This window comes from Meriones unguiculatus, chromosome 1 (assembly GCF_030254825.1).
Source record: "Meriones unguiculatus strain TT.TT164.6M chromosome 1, Bangor_MerUng_6.1, whole genome shotgun sequence".
Classification (NCBI taxonomy): domain Eukaryota; kingdom Metazoa; phylum Chordata; class Mammalia; order Rodentia; family Muridae; genus Meriones; species Meriones unguiculatus.
The window spans coordinates 46,884,146-46,908,791 of NC_083349.1; the positions used below are offsets into that span (position 1 = coordinate 46,884,146).

At 38.9% G+C, this 24,646-nt stretch overlaps 1 protein-coding gene across 2 annotated transcripts in view; it reads right to left on the reverse strand.

The window, feature by feature from the left end:
* Positions 1 to 282: 282 nt before the first annotated feature.
* Positions 283 to 24,646, reverse strand: part of Prkg1 (protein kinase cGMP-dependent 1) — a 1,175,688-nt gene continuing 1,151,324 nt past the window's right edge. For both annotated transcript variants that reach the window (XM_060388343.1, XM_060388340.1), the window contains exons 13-18: positions 18,607 to 18,748; positions 17,297 to 17,460; positions 14,208 to 14,330; positions 14,059 to 14,121; positions 6,968 to 7,034; positions 283 to 4,749 (exon numbers count right to left, since the gene is read on the reverse strand). In XM_060388343.1, the coding sequence (XP_060244326.1) occupies positions 4,651 to 4,749; positions 6,968 to 7,034; positions 14,059 to 14,121; positions 14,208 to 14,330; positions 17,297 to 17,460; positions 18,607 to 18,748 (658 nt within the window). In that variant the 3' untranslated portion in view covers positions 283 to 4,650. The remainder of the gene's footprint in view (positions 4,750 to 6,967; positions 7,035 to 14,058; positions 14,122 to 14,207; positions 14,331 to 17,296; positions 17,461 to 18,606; positions 18,749 to 24,646) is intronic.

Sequence of the window (24,646 nt, forward strand, 5' to 3'; positions counted from 1 at the left end):
AAGCTTTGTGAAAGGACCCAGAAAGCAGAGACTCGGGAAAGCGCTTTTACATATCAAATGTTTCTGGTTTGGCTCAGAATTCTTGCTTCATTCTTCACCCTGCACGGCCTGACATTACTGAATTAAAAAAAAATATGAACCGTTGAATTATTTTTCTATTACGGTATTTCATGGAAGACCCCTGGGTTTTGTATAGTGTTCGTGACTATGCGACCTCTTACGTGCAGAATGGTAGCATGCCAATTCTACTATTTGACTCATCTGGAGTTAAAGACAAATACGTTCAAAAGTAATTATTTTTTATTTCAACTCTATAAAGTATCCAACAGGCACTCTGCAATTACAGCTGCAGGGAAAAATACAGAGCAAATCAAAGCAGGTTAAGTTATGAAAAAGTTTTTAATCTACACCAAAAGAGTGCAAGTGGCCAATGACCATTATAGGAGTTTGTTGCATCCTAACAAAAGACTCTTTAATGTAGAACAAATTGTAAGAGGACAATCAAATAACCATAGCTGTAGGAATACAAAAGAACCAACCAGTTGTAAAAACATCATACATTGAAATAAACTTGATAGATGATGCGTAAAGAAACGTCCCTTCACTTAGAAAGCCCGAACCTCTGGGTTGTGGCCGAGGTTCCAGAGCTCTGTCTGTTGATGCAGGGCAGAAACGGAGGAGGACTAACAACTACCAACTTTTTGCTTTCAAGATCTCCTGAAAACTTGCTTCCGACGTGATTTGCATATACAAGAACTCAGAGAAAGCATCCTGTTTTGTTGAGGGGGTGCACCAAGGTACATTTTCATCATTGGTTTCGTAACGAGGTGTGGTGAGCAGTCATTTCCATTTTTGGGGAAGTGGGGGGTTGGACTGTTGCTAATGGAGTCTATAAAATGAGATATGTTAGGATCTGACTGCACTACTTTTCTTTTTAATTTATCAAGTCTGCACAGCTTTAGCAAAACAGGAACACCTGTATACAGACTGATAGTATGTCATATAGTAATTTGACCTGCACATACATTTATACATTTCACAGAAATGACGCTGTATCTCATGAACAGACACACAGCTCTGGTACGTTTAACAGAAATAAGGTAACAACTTCATCATTTCTGTAATTCATCAATATTATATAATAAAGGCTTATAAATCGTTAGCAGAAAGAACTGTAAAACGCAGCAAGCTAAGAAAGGACAACATTTTGAGGTGTGTTTGTCTTTGTCATGCAGCATAACACCAAATTTGTTTTCTTAATAAGATGCCATGAGTTTAAGGCACTTGCAACAATGCCAGATAGCCAGGTCATGTTCTAAACTAGGGGACAGATGAGTGACAGTATTGTTGACAAAAGTTTTAATAATACTAACAATTATAACGTTCATTCAAGTCTACTTCGACCTAAAAACATTATTTAATACAAATAAGATGAAATCATAACGCCGTGAAACACTAAAAAAAAGTTATATGTACCACAAAATATCACACAAAAATATCTATTTACATAAATATTTGTTGTGGTCCTATTGTGAAAGAAAACACTGTGATAAAGCAGAGGTCACCTCTACTGTATAAAGTTGGTTTTAATACGCTTGTGTTCAATGTGGTAGCCGACTGCTTCAGGTTTGCCATCAGGTCTGTGGAGATGAAGTGTGAAGGATTCGCTGTTTCAGATATTCTACGTGTGTGTTCCACGTGTACACTCCCGAACGTGGAAGGAAAAATAACCTGTGATTGTGAGGATTATAATAATAAATTTATTTTAAATACTACATGGATTTGATTCACATCCAAATAACAAAGACGGTCATAAGTGTAAAAATAAACTATAACAAGTTTCCCAAACTCACTTTTTCTAATGTGTTCACTCTAATTAAATATTGTGATGTCCTTCTCTGGGCAGTTGGCAGTTTTTCCTGTGATTTAACCCACACAGAAAGCCCTATTTCCCATACGCAAAAGTATCAACAAGAAAGTCAGTCAGCAAATTAAACAAATTGACTCTATTCTAACTTATCTAGATGTTTTTTTTTTTTTTTTTTGTGAAAGAAAACAAAACAAAACAAAACAAAAAATGAGGGGCCATGGAAGAATCCAGAAAGTAAGATGTGGTTTATGAAGCTGACCATGAATTATAGCCCTAGTGTCTTCATTAAGACAAGATTTCAATCCTTAAAATTCAGTGTTGAAAATGTGATAAACGTTTTCTGTTAGAAGTTCTTGGAAGATAGAGTTCACCTTTATTTCTTGTGATTGCTTTGGACATTCTAATCAATACTGTGGATGAAATGAACAAAGATGTATCACGTGATGAAAACAGCCCACAGTCACATTGTGCTGAAAGCAACGACTTTCTTCTTCATAGAACATGTACACACACACACACACACACACACACGAGTTGTCTTAGCCGAACCCCAGTTCCTAAATACATGGTCCATGATAATTCCTGGGGATTTGTGAATATTTGAAAATTAGAGAGCCAGATTCCCTTCTCTAATAACAAGACAAATGTAACATCCTAGCAAGCCTTCAGCGTACCTAAACCCCACTATCTTGCAACAAAAATTATTGAACACTGATTATAATGTTGGAAATATGTTTTTAAAACCAGTTAAGAGATAAATAAACCTTCAGAAATTAATGAATTTTAGCTTGATGTGTTTAATTTTATATATTATCTAGCCTGTGGAATCCACAGATCTCTCAGGAAATCGACTAATCTTGAGAAATTGCATGTGAAGGAGAGGATTCTCATAAACAATAATAATATCGGGATCAACGTTTTAGTTGAACTTTTACCCTAGTTAAATATACTTTCAGCAGTTTTAGGCTTCAAATGTTTTCGGGGTATTATATTTTGATAGGTTCGCACATTTGAAAGTGGTTTTGACGATGAAATTTCAAACAAAACTCATGTGACTTTCTGATTAGGGTGTGATGACCTAGTGGAAATATTTTTATAGGAATTTCTACCTTAAAAAAAAAAAAACTACCAGAAAAATGGCAAATTGTTCTTAACACACATTTCCAATCAGGATTACATCTTGGACGGCTGTACATTTACCTGTGTAAGTAACATGCCACCCGCCAAGCCAAAAAGCCTCGGAAAGTTCGGCCACTTGAGAACAGTGCTGACAGGCCAGCAACATATTTGTTTTAGTTTGATGATCCTTTGCCTCATGTGAAAAAGACAGTTAGTTTGACCTTTTCAAATTTTGTCTTCTCCGGCCAACATGAGATTTCAAGATTGTAATACCTCTCTGCTCCATTTAACTAAAATGCAGTTTTGAGAAATCAGTTTCCTGTTTTCTCCTCTAACCCCTCTTACTTTGACAAACATCCGCAGGGAAAGATGCTCGGCTCCTGGCTAGGTTTTGTCTTCCTCCCTGACCTCACATAAGCAAAGCTCCGTAGTACAGTAAAGTCTTAATACCATTGGCTTTGCGCTTTCAGACTGTACATGTATATCTTGTTTTGGTTCAGGTCTAAGACAAGAGACTAGTTTAAACACATTTTTAATATCCTTTCTCTCTGAGACCTGGACTGTGTTGTGATGTCTGACAGGAGTTTATTTTTAATAAAGTTAGTGAAAATGCTTGAATCTCTGGCTAGACATGATGATTAGAATCTGTGTCGTCCGTTCAGACACTGACATTACAGATGAAAGATAGACATAGCACCTTTTCATTTTTATTTTTTGGATGGGTCTTCATTCCTCCCCACCCTCCCCATCCCTTTCCCAAGGGTTTATTCTTATAAAAGGGAATAGTTTAAGCCTCAGTTTGAGGGTGTTAGGTAATAAATAAAACCAATTGGCTGCTAGTCATTTCCAGGACCCTCTTTAAGCACAATATATATATATATATTTTAAAAAAGGTATGAAATGGTGTTGTGAATTCCTTTTTTTCCCCTCCATTTTGTCACACCAATTTCTCAGTTTCCATGCACATTTTCCATCCTCCAAAAGCACACTATATGTACCTGCCACGGGAGGCTTATACAGAAGCCAAAGCAGTTGTGCTTTTTGATCAGACCAATTTTTAGAATCTATCAGAAAGGAAAGGTAACATTCAGTCTCGTCATCAGCTTGGAAAGAAACGCAGAAACTTCTAGCATGGGTTTGGCATGACCTCTGTGACCCACAGATGTGTGGCCCTCTCTGTACGATATACATACCGGCTTGCCATCACAAGCTCTACCCTCTGTTTGACGAAAGGGAATAGTATCCCGGGTTCTGTACCACAGCCATCTATCGTACCAAATATATGATTCTCTGTTCTTCTCGGTCATTCTAGCAAGATGCAGACTCTTCTACTAGATTAAGTGTTTCCTACACTCTCAAAATATAATCAGAGCGAAGCAAGGTCATCGCAACAATAGAGAACATCACTTTATGGTGAAAGGCTTTGCTTCAGGACCACCATGTCAACTGCTGTTTCAGGTTCAAACGTAAAACATGTAAAGAGCACTATCGTAACCTAAGCAAGAAGTCCTAATGCCACCGTAGTTCCTGGAGCAGCATCGATCAAAGGCATCATGGTGACCCCGAGCACTAATCTTCTCTCTTTCCCTCAGGTTTGCTGGCAGCTGTGTCTCAGAAAAAAAGCTGTCTTCAGCAAGGCAGAAGCAGGTAAGAGAAATACATTAGAAGTCTATGTCCCAGCCCGAGTTGTCGTCAGGTGGTGGCTCATCGCTGTCCTCGGGGAAACTGTCGAAATTGCTTGTGTCTGTGGGTGACGCAACCTGCAAGGCGACAGAATGAACAAGAGGCTTTTGGTAGTTTGGGTGGAATTGTGTCCTAGGGGTTTTATTAAAAAAGATAGTTCTTTACTTTTAAACAGGTACATAAAACAGAATCTCTATATACTGATGGGTACCTTGAGAGATGCATGCATTCAATAATATTTAGACCACAGTAAATATATCTGTCTCCTGAAGCACCTTTATTTTTTGTCTTTGTGAAGACTTTGAACATCCTCTCTTCCAGTCTTTGACATGTAAAGTTCCTCAGTTCAATTATCTTTCATCACCCTGCTCTGGTGCCATGGTAGCTATTGGTCAATGGCACCTTCTCCACTCTTTTGGCATCCTTATTTTCTTCAGCCTCTGGTAAGCAACAGTCTAATTTCAACCTGTGTAAGAGCAGCTTTTAGACTGCCCAGGGAGGTAACTGTGCACTTTTAGTTTTCTGTGCCTGAATTACTCAAGAAAGTGATCTCTAGTCACATCTACGTTGTTACAGATGACAGGATTTCAGTTAATTTTCATTTCACTTTCCTGTTGATGGAAAGGTAGTATCTTACCTTGCAAAACTACAAGTTTTCTTCTGATGTTGGACTAGAGTTGTGTTATTGTTTCAAGACAGGGTCTCCCTGGGTAAACTCTGCTGGCCTGGAACTCAATATGTAGACCAGGCAGGCCTGGAACTCATGGAGACCCACCTGTTTCTGCCTCCAGAGTGTGGGGATTAAAGGAGCGAGTGCTGGGATTTAAAGGCATGTGCCACCACACCTGATATTGAGTTTGGGTTTTAATGGCGTTTTAACATTCTTCATTCTATGACAAATTTTGGTCATGTACTATGGTATGAATGTTTTGCTTGAAAATTTGAGTAACTCTGAGGAATTGGAAACCCTTGGGGGAAATTATACTGTAGAGTGTGTAAGTAAAACAAATAATCATATAAATCTGGAAGGAATTATAAAATCCTAAGACTCTGAAGAAAATTACAAGGGGCTATGAAAATTTGAGTGACAATAGGAAAAAAATCTTGTTGCCAAAATATTACTTTAACTTAAAAATTGTTGTTCAGTAAAGAAGATAGAACCCTTTTTGGGCCTTGGTGTGGGCTATGTTCTGAAACTAACAATCTGGCCAACATGACTGCTGCCTAAGGGAGGAGAATGGAATGGGGCAAAGCCAAAGAAGGAGGCAGAGCCAGAGCACAGGTCCTGGCATGCCAGATTATGAATACTGTATATTGATTTTTAAAAAGTATAATGAAAGTATTCTAAAAATTTGTGTTTATTCTAAGTTCAAAGGAAGTTTAGAGATTTGTTCTAAACTTGAGCACAATCCTTATGTATTTGCTGCTTAAGTCTGATCTTCAGGAATCATCCAAAACCCTTGTAACCTTCCCTGCTCAATTTAAGTGAGAAAAATTTACATCAAATATTTGGGCCTCCTAAAAACAAAAACACCATGAATGTAATTGGGATCTATGATGTGAGATGTGGGTGTAGGATTTTTATTTTGTTTCCTGAATAATAAAAAAAAAAAAGTCAGCAGAGAAATAACTCTTAGAAGAAAGGAAAATGTTTTTATATACAAAGAATCTTGAATTAATCTAGGAGAGCAGAAGCATCTAGACGACAAAGCAAAATCGGGGAGGGACTGCTACGTACAGCGTGCCTCATTAAACAGGGGCAGTGCAGGTGATGGAAACAACTTCATTAGCTGGATTCTGTGTTAGGTTGGCACTGTATACGCAGTCCACGTGGTGAACTGGCTATCGGAGGCATACCCCCTGACCCCCCAGGTAAACTGTGTTTGGAAGAGAGAACCGCCTTACGGGTATTTATAGAAGGGGGGAAAGAACACAAAGCTTTGAAGTCATGCAGGGTAGGTGTGGGCGTGTAAATGAAACAATACAAAATGGTTGCTGTCAATTCTCTATTCTCTTCTAGTGCGGACACACATTTTTAACATATATAATAATGAAAGGTGACGGTAGTCAAGAAAAAGCGAGAAGAATTTAAAAAGATAAAGGGTAGATCCCACATATAATAAACCATCTGTAGATTTGTCGGCATTATGTTTGGATGTTAGACTGTGCCATTATTTTAATGTGGTGTTTCATATTTTCTTGTGACATGATCGCAAAACTCTAAATTAACAAATCTTTGTTGACTGAAAAATACCATCAAGTGCACACCATTCATAAACTCAAAAGTCTACTTACGCTTGGAATTATGGGAGGTGTCAAAGTGCCTTTTCGTAAGCCTTCCCAATTAAAGCCTTCAAACCACCTAAGGAGCAAAAATAAAGAAAATTAAGACACGGCAGCTCAGCTACATATTCTCACCCTAATGTGTTTGCTATAGACGGTAGAAGAGCAGTCAGGCAAAGGTTTTCACATGACAGAAATTATTCCCACTTGACTGTGATCTTGTTTTTCCACCTAGGAGAGTCTCATGTAGTCTAAGCTGATGACCTCAAACTTACTATGTAGGTGACGATGGCTTTGAACTAATGATCCTCCAGTTCCCAAGTGTTGGCATTATAGATCTGTGCTACCACACATCTGGCTCAGAATGTTTTCAAATAGCTTATTTTATAAAAATGTAAAGACATATTAAAATACTTAAGACATTTTTATTTATTAAATATTTTAAAATAATTGTACCTAAAATTTTTACACATGAGTTAAAGTTAAAATTTACACTTAAAGTGTAGTTATCAAATTTACGCACCACTTTTACTTTGTTGTAATTTCAATTTTGTCTCTATGTCTAATTTAATACATAATCTCTATTATAATTTAGTACATGTTCATAATATGCTTAGCTCTGCACATTACAAATACTTTCTATCTTTGCCAGGGAGTCAACAAGACAGTTCCAGTGGGGATGGAAGATCAGAGACCAGTTCCGTTCTGTCCCCTGTAACAGCCTGACATGGTCTTTCAGAGACCTCTACTCAGGTGGCAACGGGATTCTTGATTTTACTGAAGAAAATCATCTCCACTGAGCCAGCACAAGGATGCGGTAGAATTTGTTAGGAAAGGATTGTAACATAGATTTCAGCACGGGGGTTACTAGAGAGAGAAACCCTTGCGAAGAATTAAGACTCAGGCAGGTGTGCCTATGAGCATCTCAAGAGCTGGCAGGCTGTGCTTTTAACAACAGCCGTCTATGCGATTTTTGTAGCCCAACTTGCACCTCAAAAGGACATGCTCAGTTTTGATATGATGTGATGAACTGGGGTGAATGGGAAGGGGGTCTCCCCTTTGCTGAGGAATAGGGAAGGAGGAAGGGAGAGCGCGAGGAAGTGTGGGACTGGGAGGTGAGAAAGGATGAGGCTAAGATCAGGGTGCAGAATGAATGAAAATTAAAAAGTGAGCTAAGAAATGTCCTCTTAGCCCCTCTTGCCCCTCTTTCTGGTAAATCAGAGAACAGGGTCGCTCCATGAGTGCCTTGCTTTGCAATATGGTGAGGCAAATGGTGCTAACGTGCAGAAGTGACACAGGGGATTTGGACACATCTTTTCTCATCAGTGAGGTTCCTGGAAAACTCTAGGCTTGAAGAAGAGGAAGGAGAAAGGCCACATAAAAGAGGGCTTTTGCGTGTGACTAACTGCTATTTTAACATTCCTGCTTGCAATATCTCTCAAAGGAATCTTGTTCCCACACAGATGACCTTCCCAGCAAGGGTCTTTGGCCTGTCTTTATGTATGTAGTTATATCTGTATATTCTTTGTAGGATACCACGTCAGCTTATAAGACAATTGAACACTAATATAAATTGGTCCAAGCTCCTTTTAGTTCGCAGTATAATGGGAATTTTAAGACAAAAAGCCACCCAGCTCCAATAGCCCCAACAAACAAATCTTGGGCATTTGTCCCAGTGAGGACAGTTGAAGAGACAGTAATGGCAAAGGTTAGAGAGAGAGGTTTGATCTATGCAGTTGTGTTATGGAAAACAGAGGGACCTAATGGCCCAGGTTCTTTTTTCTTTGATACTGACATGAACTTTACACTTAAGTAAAACATACTGAGAAGAGAACAGGAAGTATAACTAGGTGGTCTTGGTAAAGATGTTATCTTGTTGACCACTCAATTCTAGTTTTACAGGATGGTTCACAGAGGTCCCTACTGCTTGAATTGTGGGTGGCTCATAGGGGAGGATTACTCTTTCTCTGGGGCACAGGCTGCCTTCCTGGGTTAATGGCCTTCATCTTGAGAGTCGTTCTGCTTAGATGATGTTCCTGGACTACAAAGATTTAAAACAACGACTTAACTCTGTACTTTCTTGAGTGATTAATATGCTTACTGGCGGACATAAGCAGGTGGCTCAGAAGAAAAGATGCAGGCATGACAACGGAGGAGACACAGAGAGATTTTAACCTCGCTGTTGGTTCCCTTTGTAGGCCTACTACGGAAGTTGGTGAGTTTTAACAGCTCTTTCCAGGTGCCTGATATTATAGGACTTAAAACCCCAAATAAGCTGCTGTTGGAAAGGGAAAGCTAAAATGTTTTGTCTGTGTTTTGGATACCTTCTTGGGGATTCATTGGAACACAGTTAATTTCCTAATGAAAGAAATATTTTCTAGACCCTTTGCTCCAGCCCACCTAATCCTAACCCTACCCACTCTGAAGCCTCAAACCATGTGAGATCCAACCCAGAACTACAACCCAGGTCCTCCAGGTCCATCCTACCCACCTGCCTGCCTGTTGCCACTCTACCCAATGCATCGCCCAGCACCACAGAAAGTCCTTCCCGGAATGCAAGGCAGGCTCTTCACATCCACTCTGTTCCTCACTCATCCTGTCACTGAAGCTGACAGAGAACTCCACAAAGTCCCCATGATGCCTTCAACCCACCTATCAGCCAGTCTAACTACTGCGCAACTACCTCACAACACGCAGTCTGACCCAGGACTCCAAGAAGCTCTCTGGATCCATTCTGATAGCCTTGAGCCTATTAGTTACTCTCTTCACTATGTTGTTCTCAAAGAGCATAGACTATCTCCTAGAAGTCCAGGAAGTTCCCTCGGACTCATTCTGCCCCCATGTCTATTGATCGGCCCCTTTATCTACTGCTCTGCACAGGCGCAATGTGGAGTACAACCAGGAACTACAGGAAGGTCCCGAGACCCCTTACCCCATCTACCTGCCTGTGAGCAACACTGTCCAGCCTGGTAGCCACCAACCCTCCTCAGCCTTGTCCCATCCACACAGTGCGGAGTCTGACCTGGAACTTCAGTTAGGACCCCTGGACCCATTCTACTCTGCCAACTCTGTCAGTGCCTCTGCCCTCCTACAAGGAACTCTATACTCATTCAGCCTGGATGGCTATCAGCTGTCCCACCGATGCTGTCACCCAGTACAAGTCTGATCCGGAACACCGTGGAGGCTCCTCAGGTCTTCTGTGTCCATTGAACTGTCAGCCACCCTGCCTGCCACATCATCCTGGAGAGAACTTAGAACTTCACACAGGATCTCCAGAGCCATCCCATCCACCTGCCTGCCTATCGGTCATCCTGCCCAGTTTCCTGAGTGGAATCTGACCTGAACACCAGGACCCCTTCCATCCACTCACCTGTCAGGCCCGCCTGCTTAACCTTGAGCCATACCGATCTGTGAGGGGATAATAGGTAGGCCTCCTCCTACCTCCTCTTACCTCATCCTTGCCTATCACCCCCTTCACCCACAGCACCACATGGAATACAACCCACAACTCCAGGTAGGTTCCCCTCGACCCCGTCTGCCTACGTGCCTGCCTAGCAATCACCTTATCCACCCCTCTGTCCTGGCGTCATATGGAATCCAACCAGGAATTTCTGGTTTGTGTCTCAAACCTATTCCACCCCCTCACCTGCCCACCAGCCACCATACCCACTGCATCCAGTCTGACTTTGTGCTCCGTCCAATGGGTTGCATAGAACATCATCTCGCTCATGTGCACGCTAGCTACGCTACCCACCCACACTGCTACCACACAGGGAGTAATTGGACCTGACCTCCAGGTAGGTCGCCTAGACCCATATCCCCCAGTGACCTGATACTGCCCTCCCACCCTGTTCATCATCCTTCCCTGGCGCAGTACGGGGTTTGACCTGTGACACCTGCTCTTCCAACCTGAGTAACACCTGCAGAACCAGAGGAGGGCAGACAAAGGCACAAAAGAGATTTTCAATAAAATTGTAGAAGAAAATCCCCAAATTTAAGGGAAGAGATGCCCATTATTAAAGTGTGGGAGGCACAAAGAGCAGCAAATAGGAAGGACCAGAAACACATCACATGATCAAAGCAGTAAATGATTTGATTAACAGGACAAGTGAAAGTATCAGACAGGAAGACCAAGTCATTTCTAAAGGCAGGCCCAGCGGAAGTCAGAAGGACCTGAAATGATGTTCTACAAGTACTAAAAGACCACAGATAGAAGCCCAAGCTCTTCCTATCCTCCTAAGGAAATTATGGGCTTTTAGCTCCTATGATGGCTGCCTCTGAAGGGTGAAGTTGCCCAAAGTTCCCAGGTAAAAGTCCCATGCAGAAGCCTGCAGTAAACACTTAAGTGTTCCAGAAAAATCTTGACAGGTGAAAATTTCAATTTTCCTTAAGTACTGGGGCTTTGTTCTTTGCCTTTGTCAGCAACTTAGGATCACTTGCTAAGTACGCTTGACTGTGACTGAGAAGGATGATCCCTTTTAGCAAAGCCTTGCGTCTTACGTGCAGCAGAGTAAGATGTCCCTTACAAGCTTGGGGACATCTGCTGACACACAGCTTTTACAGCTGGTCTCTGTAGTGTATAAAAAGCTAAGGCACTCACAGCCTGTAGGAGCTGTGGCAAGACCAGCAGATGAGAAACAGAAATAGCTCTAATCCACATGTCTCAGAACCAAAGATAAGGTCTGTCTTGCACCAAAGCAGAAAAGGCATAGGCCACAGACTGACTAAAAATGACTGGTGGACGGACTCAAGGCAACATAAAATGCTTATTTCCACCAGATGATCAGAAAATTATCCAGAAACATTACAGCTCATGCCCCATGGGAAGAAAGGCATTAACTGTTCTAGTCATGTCTGTCTTTGGGGTTAAAGGATCATAAACTCTATAATCTAGATAGTCACAATGTCCCGTCCACTTTGTCTCTGTAATTACCCAGGAGGCAGAACTAAGCACCTTTCCTTAACTCATTACAAAGGGTCGTCACATTCTGAGAAGGAGATTGACAATGAGGTCTTACCCCAAATGCTTCCCTGTCAAGAAGCAAAGTATCTCCCACGTGTGCTGACAGTCTCAAATGTTATATTGTATAATAAAACTGTCCCTCCTGAGAACATGGCACTCAAATCTGTAAATTCTGAAAAGCTTTAAGAATTCTCTTCAAACAAGAAATAAGGAAATAAGGCATCTTAATATCATAGTTTTCTAGATGCAAAGATAAATTCCAGCAGCATATTTACATGTTTGGTTTTGTATTATCATTTTTTAAGATGCAGCACATATACTCAGTGGTCACAACCTCACCCAGTTTTCTTTTTAATTTATTCTACCACTAGATTCTTTATTGGAATCGTTCTTTTATGTTTTGTCACATTCTCAATATATAACTATCGGTAGATTTTATGCAAACTCAAGGGCTCTTACTTTGAAATTTAAAAGGAATCCATAAGGAGTTGGATATGATCGAGGATGGATCTGATCGCATTTCATTGTATATATATATATACGAAGTTCTTATGGTTGCATCCTTTCGGACCGCCATGGTTTAAAACTATACCCCAACAACAACAGAAATAACAAAAAGCCACATACTCATGGAAACTAAACAACTCTCTACTTAATGACAGCTGGATCAGGGAAGAAATAAAGAAATTAGAGACTGCCTAAAATTCAATTAAAATGAAGGCACAACTTACCCAAACTTACGGGACAGAATGAAAGTAGCACTAAAAGGAAAGTTCATAGCACTAAGTGCTTACAGAAAGACGTTTGAGACATCTCCTACAAGATATCTCATGAGTAAGGGGCACTATTTCTTTTCTTGCTAATATTAAGTATAACAATCTTATACTTTCTTTTTTACATGGTTTGATGTCCCAAGTAATCACCCTTTATCTAATCCTTAGATATCACAGAGGTTGAGACTTTAGCTAGCTGGATGTATCCCAAATCAGCAACAAAGAAGTTTTAGAATATAGACCTTTGGATGAATACTTTACATCATTAAGATTAGGGATCAAAGTCTCAGAGGGGGAAACTGAGGCAAGATAGAAAAAGAAGGCATGAGAAGTAATGTCTCACTCTGGAGTCTGGTCAAAGTCTCCCAATAAATGAGAGTCAAGAATCCTATCCAAATTAACCATTTGCTGTCCTTTTTATATAGTTGTTAAAACTGCAACGAATCTGTTTAAGGTTTAAGTGTACATGGCCTTTTTTTTTTTCTTTCCCAGCTGTAAACCTACAATTATCTAGGACTCACTAGAAAGAACGTGTGTAGCAAAAGATGTCCTAAACTCTTATGCAACCCTGGCAATTTATGGTTTTACCAGACATCTCTCTGAACCAAGATATCTCTTTTTCGAAGATAAGTTGCAATTCTTGAAGCTATAACCTGACAGCCACCAAAGAAGAACACATGGACACCCAAGTGTCTTAAGAAGCCCACACCCAGACATAGGTATGTATTGTTCTTTCTGAGTGCTCTCAGATGCTTACATTAACAATCTCCTTCTACTAACTTCAACTCTGCTTCATCTTCACCTGACCTGAAATTCAGAGCTCTCCTTAGCAATGTCAAGAACTCCCATTTTCATCTGAGTAGAGATAATCTAAAGAAAAGATCCAGCTACTGTAAGTGGGATATACAGCTGTGTCCCTAGCTCCTGTACCTCACTGCCACTGATAATTAGAAATCTCTCTGTCTCTCTCTCCATATATATATATATATATATATATATGTATACACACACATATATATGATTTAGTGAGCAGTTTTGTTTTACTATGTATCAAAGAAAGTCTCAAAATCTATCTATCTATCTATCTATCTATCTATCTATCTATCTATCTATCTATCTATCTATCTATCTATATTTCTTTGTGCCAAATGTAAAACATATAAATACTAGTTAGTATTAATTGATAGAAAGTAAGTCAGTGAATTGGTGGATATTAATGAGCAGATTTCCAGATACACATAGAAAGGTTTTTGAAAACATAACCCTCTCTCTGAATGTTTAAACCAGTGACTAAAACCTTCCACCATGGGGAAACTCATCACGCTTTCTGGAATCTGAAATCTAAAGTTATACAAAAACTCACTTACTTGTGTTTTTGAATGTCTTTCACTCCGTTTTTCAAATTTCCTAACCTTTCTGATGGGTTGTCCCTAAAAAGGAAATAATCATCATGTGAACGAAAGTCGAATATTTACACATTATGACCCTTTAAAGATGATGTGCTTCAAACACTTACCTGCATAGTTTTTTAATTAAATTAGCAGCATTTTTTGCAATCTTCTTTGGAAATTCTATCATGTCAATCCCCCGCAGTATGATGTTATAGGTTTTCATAGGATCTGGGCCTGAGAAAGGTGGGCTGTCAGGTAGGAAGGTAAAAGAGATGATGTTTTTAGTTTCTGAATAAGAATCAGAATGTTGTTACAGCCACACTCATGACGTCAGCTTTTCGGCCTGGAATTGCATTAGCTATGACAATGAAGCTAACTAAACACCCAGGAAGCCTTCACAGGCCACTGCTTAGCAAAGCCATTGATGGATGCAGCTTGTGCAATGGTCTCTCCATCCTTTGACCCTCTCTCGCCCCTGTGCTTGGTCATTGTGCAGTCTCCCAAATGCTCCTGCCTTTTCCACACTGCTCACTGGTGGCACGTGGGTGACTATCATACAGTTGACAAATTCTTCAGAAATTACTCTTGAAATACAGTCTATACATTTCTGGGGAATAAATCTTAAAAATTATTTTATTTTAGACCCCTGTGTTTGTATTCTTCACTCTTAGGCTATGATAGTATTTCCCTTGATATTGTGTGTGTGTGTTTATTTACTTTAGTACATTATTTACTAATTGCAACTTTAACTGCCATTCAAATGCACAAATGCAATTCTGTTTAATCTCCTAATGTTTGAGCATCTTTATGTGGTGTCAGGATGGCATGTTCTTTTTACTCTTTTAAGTTAATTTGCCAGTTTTGATCTTGCTTCAAAATGAAGAATAAAATCCTTAGAGTCTTTTTGTGATTAACTTAGTACTTTCTAATTCATGCTTTTTATATTCATGTTTATTTTAGACAACTACATAATTTAGTAGAGATGCCTTTTGTATATTTTAAAGATGATGTGTGCTTAGTCTTTGCTAAAATATTCATAACCCTATAAATTATTATTTAGTACAAAATAAGCTGTATAATGCCCCCCAAATTAATAACCAACATTTGATGAACATGATTTCATGAAATTATTTGTATACATGAGCACAGACAGTATTACATTGTATATGCTTTTTCTTTTCTTGAAGACAATATATTGTTTTTATTGAGGCTGATAATTCTGACATGATAATAAATAAACAGCACAAAGCCCATTCTGTATAATAATCTTTCATTTAAAAGGACTATATTTTAGTTAGCTTTAGATGTTTTCTGATTTGAAAAAGAATCTAGTAAAATTTATGCTGGATGTATGGTCACATTATATCACCCTTTAAAGTGTCCTCCACTAGAACACTTGTCTGCCTTTAAGTTAATTTAAAATTGAACTGATTTTTAAGTCAGTTTAAGAGTTCTTTTAGGGCTGGGTGGTGGCTGTGCATGCCTTTAATCCCAGCCTTTGGGTGGCAGAGGCAGGTGGATCTCTGAGAGTTTGAGGCCAGTCTGGTCTACAAAGCAAGTTCCAGGACAGCCAGGGATATACACAGAGAAACCCTGTCTTGAAAAAAAAAAAAAAAAAAAAAAAAAAAAGAGTTCTACTAAGAAAGTCCTTTTCATTAAATGTTAAATTTAATTTTAGCATTGAAAAATGAACATGCATTTTATACAATGCATTCCAACTACAGATTCCTCTTTCTCTGCTCTTTCTAGTTCCCCCTTATCTTCCCTCTCCCCAGATCCACTCCTGGTCTGTTCTTTTCTGAAAAGTATATGCTTTTTACAACGCAGATATGTGCTCAACTTAATTTTGTTTCAAGTAGGAGTAACACTGAAAGAAATGCTGAGCTTTGGATATTTTAAACAATAATATCAATTCCCTAAAATATTGTTCTAAAACAAAAAAAAAATCCTAGAAAATATTTGAGATTACTGATTTGGAATGATGAAAAAGAAATATATCTATAACTATTCCAGCCCCTTCTTTCTATGTCAGTTTTTAATGACATTGGTATTAAAATGGTTAAGGAATATAATATTCCCATTCTCTTCAATGACATTTAAATTATTTAATCTAAATTATAATTATTTAAAGTAAAACAGCACCAATCCACTTGCCAGTTTCTTTGTTGATGAAACTTTCATCAGATTCACCCTTTTGTTGACAATTAGTGTTTGTGAGAAAGGCCTATATGGATACTTTATATGCCATATTTTTATTTTAAGAATAACTTACTTTGATATAAATTACCTTGTTTATATTGTTCTCTTCCTTGGAACTACATGATTATTGATACACTATCTTTTAGTATTAAAGTGCTGAAGAGAAGGTTGGACCTAAATAAATCCCTAATCTTCTGATGTTTGGCCAACACCATGCCTCATGCTTTGTGCCTTTGATATCACTAGAATTATTTCTTAACACAGCTTGGAAAATTTGCATCAGATTCATCATGGTGGTGTTATTCTGAACTTCCTGTCACTGGTAATACTTAATAGTGAGACTTTTGAATCATATTTTAATTTTATTTTTTAATTTTTTTGAGGAAAGCCATGCTTAAAATTTCTTTTTCTTTTCTCTCTACATTCTACTCTTCCTGCAAGGTCTAACAGAAGCCTTATTCTGAGGGTCATGATGACCCTGTTGTCACCACATATCATGGTGGTCCATTAGTTTTTCTTTCAGTATTATTTCTTGGGGAACTTATAATGTGTCTCTGTCCTGTGCTATTCCTGATGACTGTTGATTATAACATCATACAAATGATGAACAAATAGCTCACATTTCATTTAGATACAAAAACCTGCTAAGTAGGTCTTCTTGCTTCTAAGGAAATCTGACCCTAGAACTTTTTATGTGATTATCATTTCCTATACTGTATTGTTAGCTAAAGGACCAGTCTAACAAATCCCAAGAAAATTTGATCTCTCCGTATTACACACACAAATATGAAGACAGTGACCGCAATGTTGACGTTGGTATCGAGTTGGTTGCTCTCTGGTGCCCTGCTTTGCTGCTTGCTTTCTGTATCTGTGATTATTTGCATACATAAGCGAAGTTGAGTTCCATGGTGTAGTGAGGTGTACTTTAAGATCATCTAATCAGAGTGCCAAAGGCAGGAGTACACAGCTGCCTAAGGCCCTATTGTTATTCGCAGTTCCTTGTAAATGTCCATACCTGCCAGTCAGAAGCTCATACATTAGAATTCCTAGTGACCAGTAGTCAGCTGAAATGTCATGGCCTTTGTTCAGGATGATCTCTGGGGCCACGTATTCTGGAGTCCCACAAAATGTCCATGTTTTCTTTCCAAATCCTATTTTCTTTGCGAAGCCAAAGTCAACCTTAGGAAGAGAGAAAGCAAGACACCTAAGCTATTTACGATCAAGTTGTGGAGTCATATGTATCTAGCTGAGCACACCGATGATGCCACTAAAGAAATAAGTCACTACAGCCCTGTCTTCAGACACAGATGCTCAAATTCAGTTCTGATGAGAACAGTCAAACCTGAAAATGGATACAACTGAAATCACTAAAAGAAAAGGCTGTTTTAAGAAACGCTTTTTCATTTTTCCTACTTTTTAAAAAATTTTTAATTTAATTTTAATTTTTTTTATTTTGCTGATAGTGGTTGTGACATAAAGAATTTCTCTTTTAAAGAGTCAGAGGTCCAGGTAGGTCATCATAAAGTTTTCCCAGAGTATGCATGCTTTCTTTTGGATGTATAATATTGACAGCGCTAGTATTGAATCCATGAGAAGGAGGTTTACTTTTGAAGGAGTTGAATGACACAATGCAGAGAGCCACATCTACTCTTGGGAAACAAGCAGATCAAAACAAATGTCTCTTCTTTTAGGGGAACTTTTTGGAGAAGGTGCAAATACAGAATGCCTCCTTTTTTTTTTAATGATTTGATTTAGACACAAATAGTTTCATGCCATTGATTTGGATATATCTAAAATCCATGCTTGGGTTATAATTCTAAAAGTTTATACTAGAATCTGGCACCAACAGATACAGAGCTCACAGAAGTTGGACATTTTTAAAATTGAAGAACTTCTCTTATACAGTAGCTCTTTAGAACTCTTAGCCAGTTGCTGGTGTTATTGCTGTTAACATAACCTAAAAAACGCTAACTCGGGGCTCATTTCTCGTAGGTATTATTCTTTAATGTCAAATACTAAAATGTTTGAGGTCTGGTGTAGCGCTACATTTCTGCAGCATTTGAACAGCTGAAAGCTGGCTGGAAACAGAGTGCTATGTACAAGTGCTTTCAGGTCTCTGACTATGACAAGGCAGTTTCTAATACCTGTTAGAACACATGCTTTGTGCAGGTATTATTAATCCAAACCTAGCCAACTTAATTTTCCGTAATACTTTACATAATTTGAAATGCATTTTAATTTTAATTAAAAATCATGACGCTAACACCGCTTTCAAGAGTTTACAACAGTGAAATGGAGCGCAATTCGTGGGCGAACCACACTGACCAGTTTGGCGTAACCTCTGTGATCTAGGATGAGATTTTCTGGTTTGAGGTCCCGGTAAATGATTCCTTTGGAATGCAGATAGGCAAACGCTTCTACCACACATGCTGTGTAAAATCTGGTTGTCGAATCTTCAAATGACCCCCTGAAAGTGAAAGATAGAATGAACAGTGTATGAGAAATTAATTCTCTAGAAAGGCTGATCGATTCATGTGTATGTGAGTTCATTATATTTCTGCACCAAAGCTGGCTCTGAGACTAAGAGGCTCCATATTACATGATTTCCATTCCATTAGGTTTTTTTTCTTAAAGCACCTGAGGATGAAGCCAAAGAATTATTTGCCATTTTGCCTGGGACAGTTAAATTCAACTTCCTGGAAGGTTCAAGAAGGGATCAGTAACATTCTAAGTTTCTTGGATTTTGTGGCTTCCTCTCAACAGCCCGCTGCTACGTAAAAAATGCACAAAGTCAGAGCAGTGGGCAGGGAATAAAGTCCTATATTAGCATTTGCTTACCTTCACCTTGCTTTTCAAATGAGAGGTTATTTTGATTAATTAATTAATTGTTCTTTTCTTACTTGGGATCAAACCAAGTTCTTCACATATACGAGACATATCCTGCACCAAGGAACAGAGATTATTCACCTTCAATAATAAACATGCATATATATTTATATATATGCACTTGTTCATGGTTACCTTCAGCAGATTTATATCTTAAGCTTTCTAAAGGGTATAGATGTAGTTCTTGTGACTGAAAATGAAAGAGGCCAGCATTTACAGGGAACTGTGCTTTAGAGCTCTAACCGTGCACATGGCACCTCATCAGCTATTCGTTAAGTCTCTGAAACATCTGCCTTCAAGATAAACAGTATTTACCTTCTATACCATTGCCTTCTCATCACTAGGAAGTAATGGAACTAAAACACAACTAGGAGAAAAAGTCACTGGAAGGAACTATTAAATTCCAAACATTTAACAAGAAAGCACTTGTTCTCTGCCTCTCTGCCTCCTGTTTCTGTCTCATCTGTCTGTATTTGTGTCTAGATATAAACATGTAACTTTATTAATTAAAATAATAATAAAAGCCAGGCACAGTGGTGCACGCCTGTAATCCCAGCACTTGAGGAGGCAGAGGCAGGTGGACTTCTGTGAGTTTGAGGCCAGCCTCATCGACAGAGTGAGTCTAGGACAGCCAAGGCTACACAGAGAAACTGTCTCAAAAAAAAATAATAATAAAAGAAATCTCTAAGGTCATTCCTTGTCTCCAGAGAAGAACTTTTATAGTTGTTTCATCCCTGAACTGAACTTAAGATCAGCGTGTTCTTTTACTTCTTTCTCAAATACTGAGACTCCATTAAAAAACTTCAGAATTTATGGCTGTTACCATGACATTTATCAGCTCACCACGTGGCTGCGATGGAACAGGAGCCATCACAACTTCACATGGTGTCCAATAATCAACAGTGCAGGAACTTGCTTCTCGTAGCTCCTTCACACCTGCTTGCATTTTGGTCATACTTCTTTTTAAAAACTGAAGAGTGAAGTCTTAACAAACTGAGCAGTGGGATGTGGCCACAAGTTTACAAAACTCATCTACAAATCCCGGGCTAAAGCAGGTGTCTTGCAGGAAATAGTATGTTCAGCCCTACAGAACTCTATATCCTTCTCTATTGCCTGACTAAAACAAACACAGATAAGTGAGGCATGATAGCATATTGCTGTAATCCAGGTAACTGGGAGGCTGAGGCCAGCAGCCAGCCTAGATCTTAGAGAGTCCTTGTTTCAATCACAAATTATATGAATCAAATTCTAGGTAGGATGCCATCTACTCTAAGAATCAGGAGTAGCTTGCATGACTAAGATTATACCATCGTCCCAATGATTTCTGAGCGACACAACTGTGAGTTTCAAAAGATAAAAGCCAGGGACCACATCCATATCAGGGAGTGAATAGTGCTCCGTAGGCTCCAACTGCCCTCTAACAGGTAAGTAATCTAGGCAGATTTTAAAATCTGCAGTCCTAGGGACTGGGAAGGGATAAAAGCATTGTCCTGAGTCCCTTTTCTCCTTTGGAATTAATAAATTAGCATGTTTGAAAACAAAGTCTTTACTTTTAAAGAGTTAAGCATATTCTGTGTTGTATATGATTTCAATCTCCCCAAACACAAATCATCACTCAGAATAATGCTAATCAGAACCGTACAGGAGTGGGGTTTTAGAGGATTTCATACTGCATCACTTGCTTGAATCCAGAGATTGTTTTACTTCCTTTTATCCGGGGTACCTCTCACGGTTCTGAGCCACTGTGGAATTTAGAAGGTTCTAGAAAGGTTGGTTTCTAATTATTTAAACAATATTTATTGAGTACATACCATTTATTTTGTAACTCATTCTAAAGGTTTGAGAAAACCCTTGTCTCAGACTTTGAGAACTTAATACCCCAAGTGCATGCAAACAACGTTATCAGTAGCTCATTGTTGCATCCCTAAACATTTGGTCAAGGCCACCGAGAACAGCCACAGTGCGTGGCGTTCCAGTGACTCAAAATGAAACATTACAATTAGAATTGGTAATGGCACTGTAAACTTGATCTAAACAGAAGTGAAAGCATATTTTACCAGCTGTTTAGAGAGTTGCTCAAAGAAATAAATCATTTATTCAATGCAGCTCTTTGAAATAACAAGTGCTTTGACAGCTTTATCATTTCAAGTCAAACTACAGAAATAGGCCCTCAGACATTCTTTAGGGGTTGTTGTTGTAGCTAAATGGCATGAAACGACAATTTGATAAAAGTAGAAGGTTTTATATATTTATTTATAAACTTGAATTAAAATTTAATCACAGTATTTACTCAGCTTACCATAAACTGAATACCAAGATGTCAGAATGTTAACAGAGACAAAATACCTCTTATCAAATGAGAACAGGGATCATTAAGTAGTGGCAGCAATCATTAATGGGTACATAAATCTGAAATGTGTTGCAGTATTCAGGGTTATGACCCATTGTAAAATGGCGTAGCCAGGGTATTGGGTAGATTGACTCATTCCTTCAGAAATGCTGCCAATTAATGCCATCTATTAAGCCACTAAAGGAGAAATTAAATTATCAACCTCCATAAAATAGCCAAGATCATAAATTCTATCCAGGAAAACATATGATGAAAAATTGAGATCGTATATGATTTGGAAATCATGATTTCTGAGATACTTAAGTTATTTAGCAAAAAGAAAATGAAAATAAATAAAATAAAAACCCTAATAATCAACATGCAGCTTCACTAGGTTAAAATACACATCAAATATTCATGTTGACATATGTGCTATGTGCTATATCCTATTAACATGCTAATGTGTGTTTTTACCATATTCTACTTGGTAACACAAATACCAATAAATATTTATTATATCAGCTAATTACATTTTTTAAAATTTCAGGACTTACAAATATTTTAGGTGTTAGAGGGAAAGCAAATAAAACATAATTTGCATTTGTCTTATCCCAAAGAACAAAAGAGAACTTTGGGGTAAAAGAAAAACCTTCATGAACTAGATGATAAATTATAATAGCTACTAAGGAAGAAATCAGAGAAATGTAAGGAATAATTAATACTCCAGTGTTTAGCTCAGGTCTGTTTAACAGTTCTCCAATCTCGCCTGCATGTAGCATCAGCTTAATTCTCTCCTCTCTCTCCCTGTCTGTGTGTATGTAAGTTGCACGAGTGTAGTATATGTATATGTATATGTATATGTATATGTATATGTATATGTATATGTATATGTATATGTATATGTATATGTATATGTAGGTGCATGGGTACAGACATCTATGTGCGTGTAAAAGCCAAAGGGAGAACTTGAGTGTCTTGCTCTGTCACTCTATTTTATTCCCCGAGACAGGGTCTCTCTCTGAAATTGGTACTAGGCTGGCAACCATAAAGCTCCAGTGATCCTGCTGTTCCTGTCTGATCCAAGTGCGGGGGTTGCAAGCACCTACGACCATGCCTAGCTTTTTGTGGGGGCCCTGGGGTTTTGAACTTAGGTCCTTATCCTTGCTCTTAAAGATGGAATTCTTTTCCCAGCCTTTGGTTCTCGTTAAAAATAACAACAGGGGCCAGAGAGATGACTCAGTGGTTAAGAGCACTGGCTGCTCTTCTAGAGGACCTGGGTTCAATTCCCAGCAACCCATGGCAGTTCCCAAGTCCCGTTCTAGGGGATCCAACACCCTCACACACATGCAGGCAAAACAACAATGCACGTGAAATCAAACAATAAATAAATTATAAAAAATTAACAACCACAGAACTGCTTTGTGTTCCTTTTTTGTGCTGATGACAGCAACTGGAGAGTCAGGAAGTGGTCGTCATAGCCAAGAGCTAAAGGGAGAGGGTGCCTGAGTTGGTCTCGGGGACTTCTTGTTCTGAAGAAGGTGGCTCCAGTCAGTAAGGAAAATTGTTCTACAAGCCTGCTTCCCAGACTCATAGGCACTTCTTGTATACTTTCAGGGTAGGTTCTTCCTTACCATTGCTTACTTTGGACACAAGAAGAAAAGTGAACAAACTGACCATGGTGTTTTCTGCTTCTTCGTTTATGTATTTATTTTTTCATCATAAGGTTTTAAATCAGAAATCTTAACATGATATGCAAGTGTGCTACCACTGAGCTACATTCAAAGCTACTTTTTTTTTTTTTTTTTTACCATTTTAATATTTGAGACAAGGTCTAAGATGGCCTGGAGCGACCTCACCTTACTGGCTAGTAAAGGATTACAGGAATGAGCTCACAGGCTTGACTCCCAGCATTTTATTGAGGAGGTAAAAATAAATCTCTGTAGAACAAGAATAAGACTATATATGCATACAGAGGGGGAATGGGTGGGAGAATTGGGACCAAGTCTATGCATTTATAATACATCTCCATCGGCTTAATGTGGGGCTTTAATGCTTTGGAATCTTTCAAAGAACTGAGCAGTCTTTGTTTCTCCCCAGTAAGCCCAGTCCTGCCTTATCAAGTTCCCCAGGGATTCATAGCAATCATATACTCAGAACTCAAAGATGACTCAGGGGAAGGAAAAGGGAGGAACATGATGCAGCCCCTGGAGATGGAGGAATGAGCCTTCACTGTTATTATCTATCCACTCCTCCTCCTAAGGGAAATGGCTTCTTCACAGCCCCCCCACCTTTGTTATCCTACTGAGGCAGAGTCAAGCCCACTCAGAAACCCAGCCTGTCCAGCCAGACTGTAATCTCAAGCGGCATGAGAAAAAACACAAGGTGGCATTTCCTTGCGAGAGTGGATTGAATATTGATGAGTGGACATATGTGATGCCTGCAGGCTGAGTTCTAGTATTGTTGCCATGGTTATTGTTCCAATAAAGGAACTTAATGCCAAGTTTACAGAGCTCTGAGAGCATAGCTGGTCCTTCCTCTTTACAGCGCATTATACTTTCCTGTTTAATTCTACCTACAAACCTCCTGTTTTAATGGACAGAAATAGAGAAAAGGTTTCACACAAACTAGCAGATTGAAAAACAATATGTAGTAGAACCATGTGAGGAATGTTAGGTGCTAACTCACACATTAAAACATTAAGTTTTTGTAGCAGTCAGCAAGTCCCACTGAGGAATGGGACCACATCGATATCTACCCTATTTACCAGAGTATATCCAGGACCGCTATTACCATGGCTGTCACAGAATCACGCCTAGTGACTAGCCAACAACAATGCAGTATTATGCAGTGATATGGGAGCTGAGTGTAGATACTGTGTCTACAAAATGAAATGCTTTGCATGCTTCGTTTTAACCTATAATTAATATATAATAATACCAGTAGATTAAATTACAACACAGAAGAAAGTGATTGTGTGTGTGTGTGTGTGTGTGTGTGTGTGAGTGTATAAGGCCACTAAGATCAAAGGTCTGAATGGATAAGCTGTATGAAGGTACAAAGACACTAACAGGGTAGGATTAGGAAGGAGAACTTAATCAGAAGTTTGTAAAGAACCTCGTGTTCTAACCTGGGCTGTGTAAAACAACAACA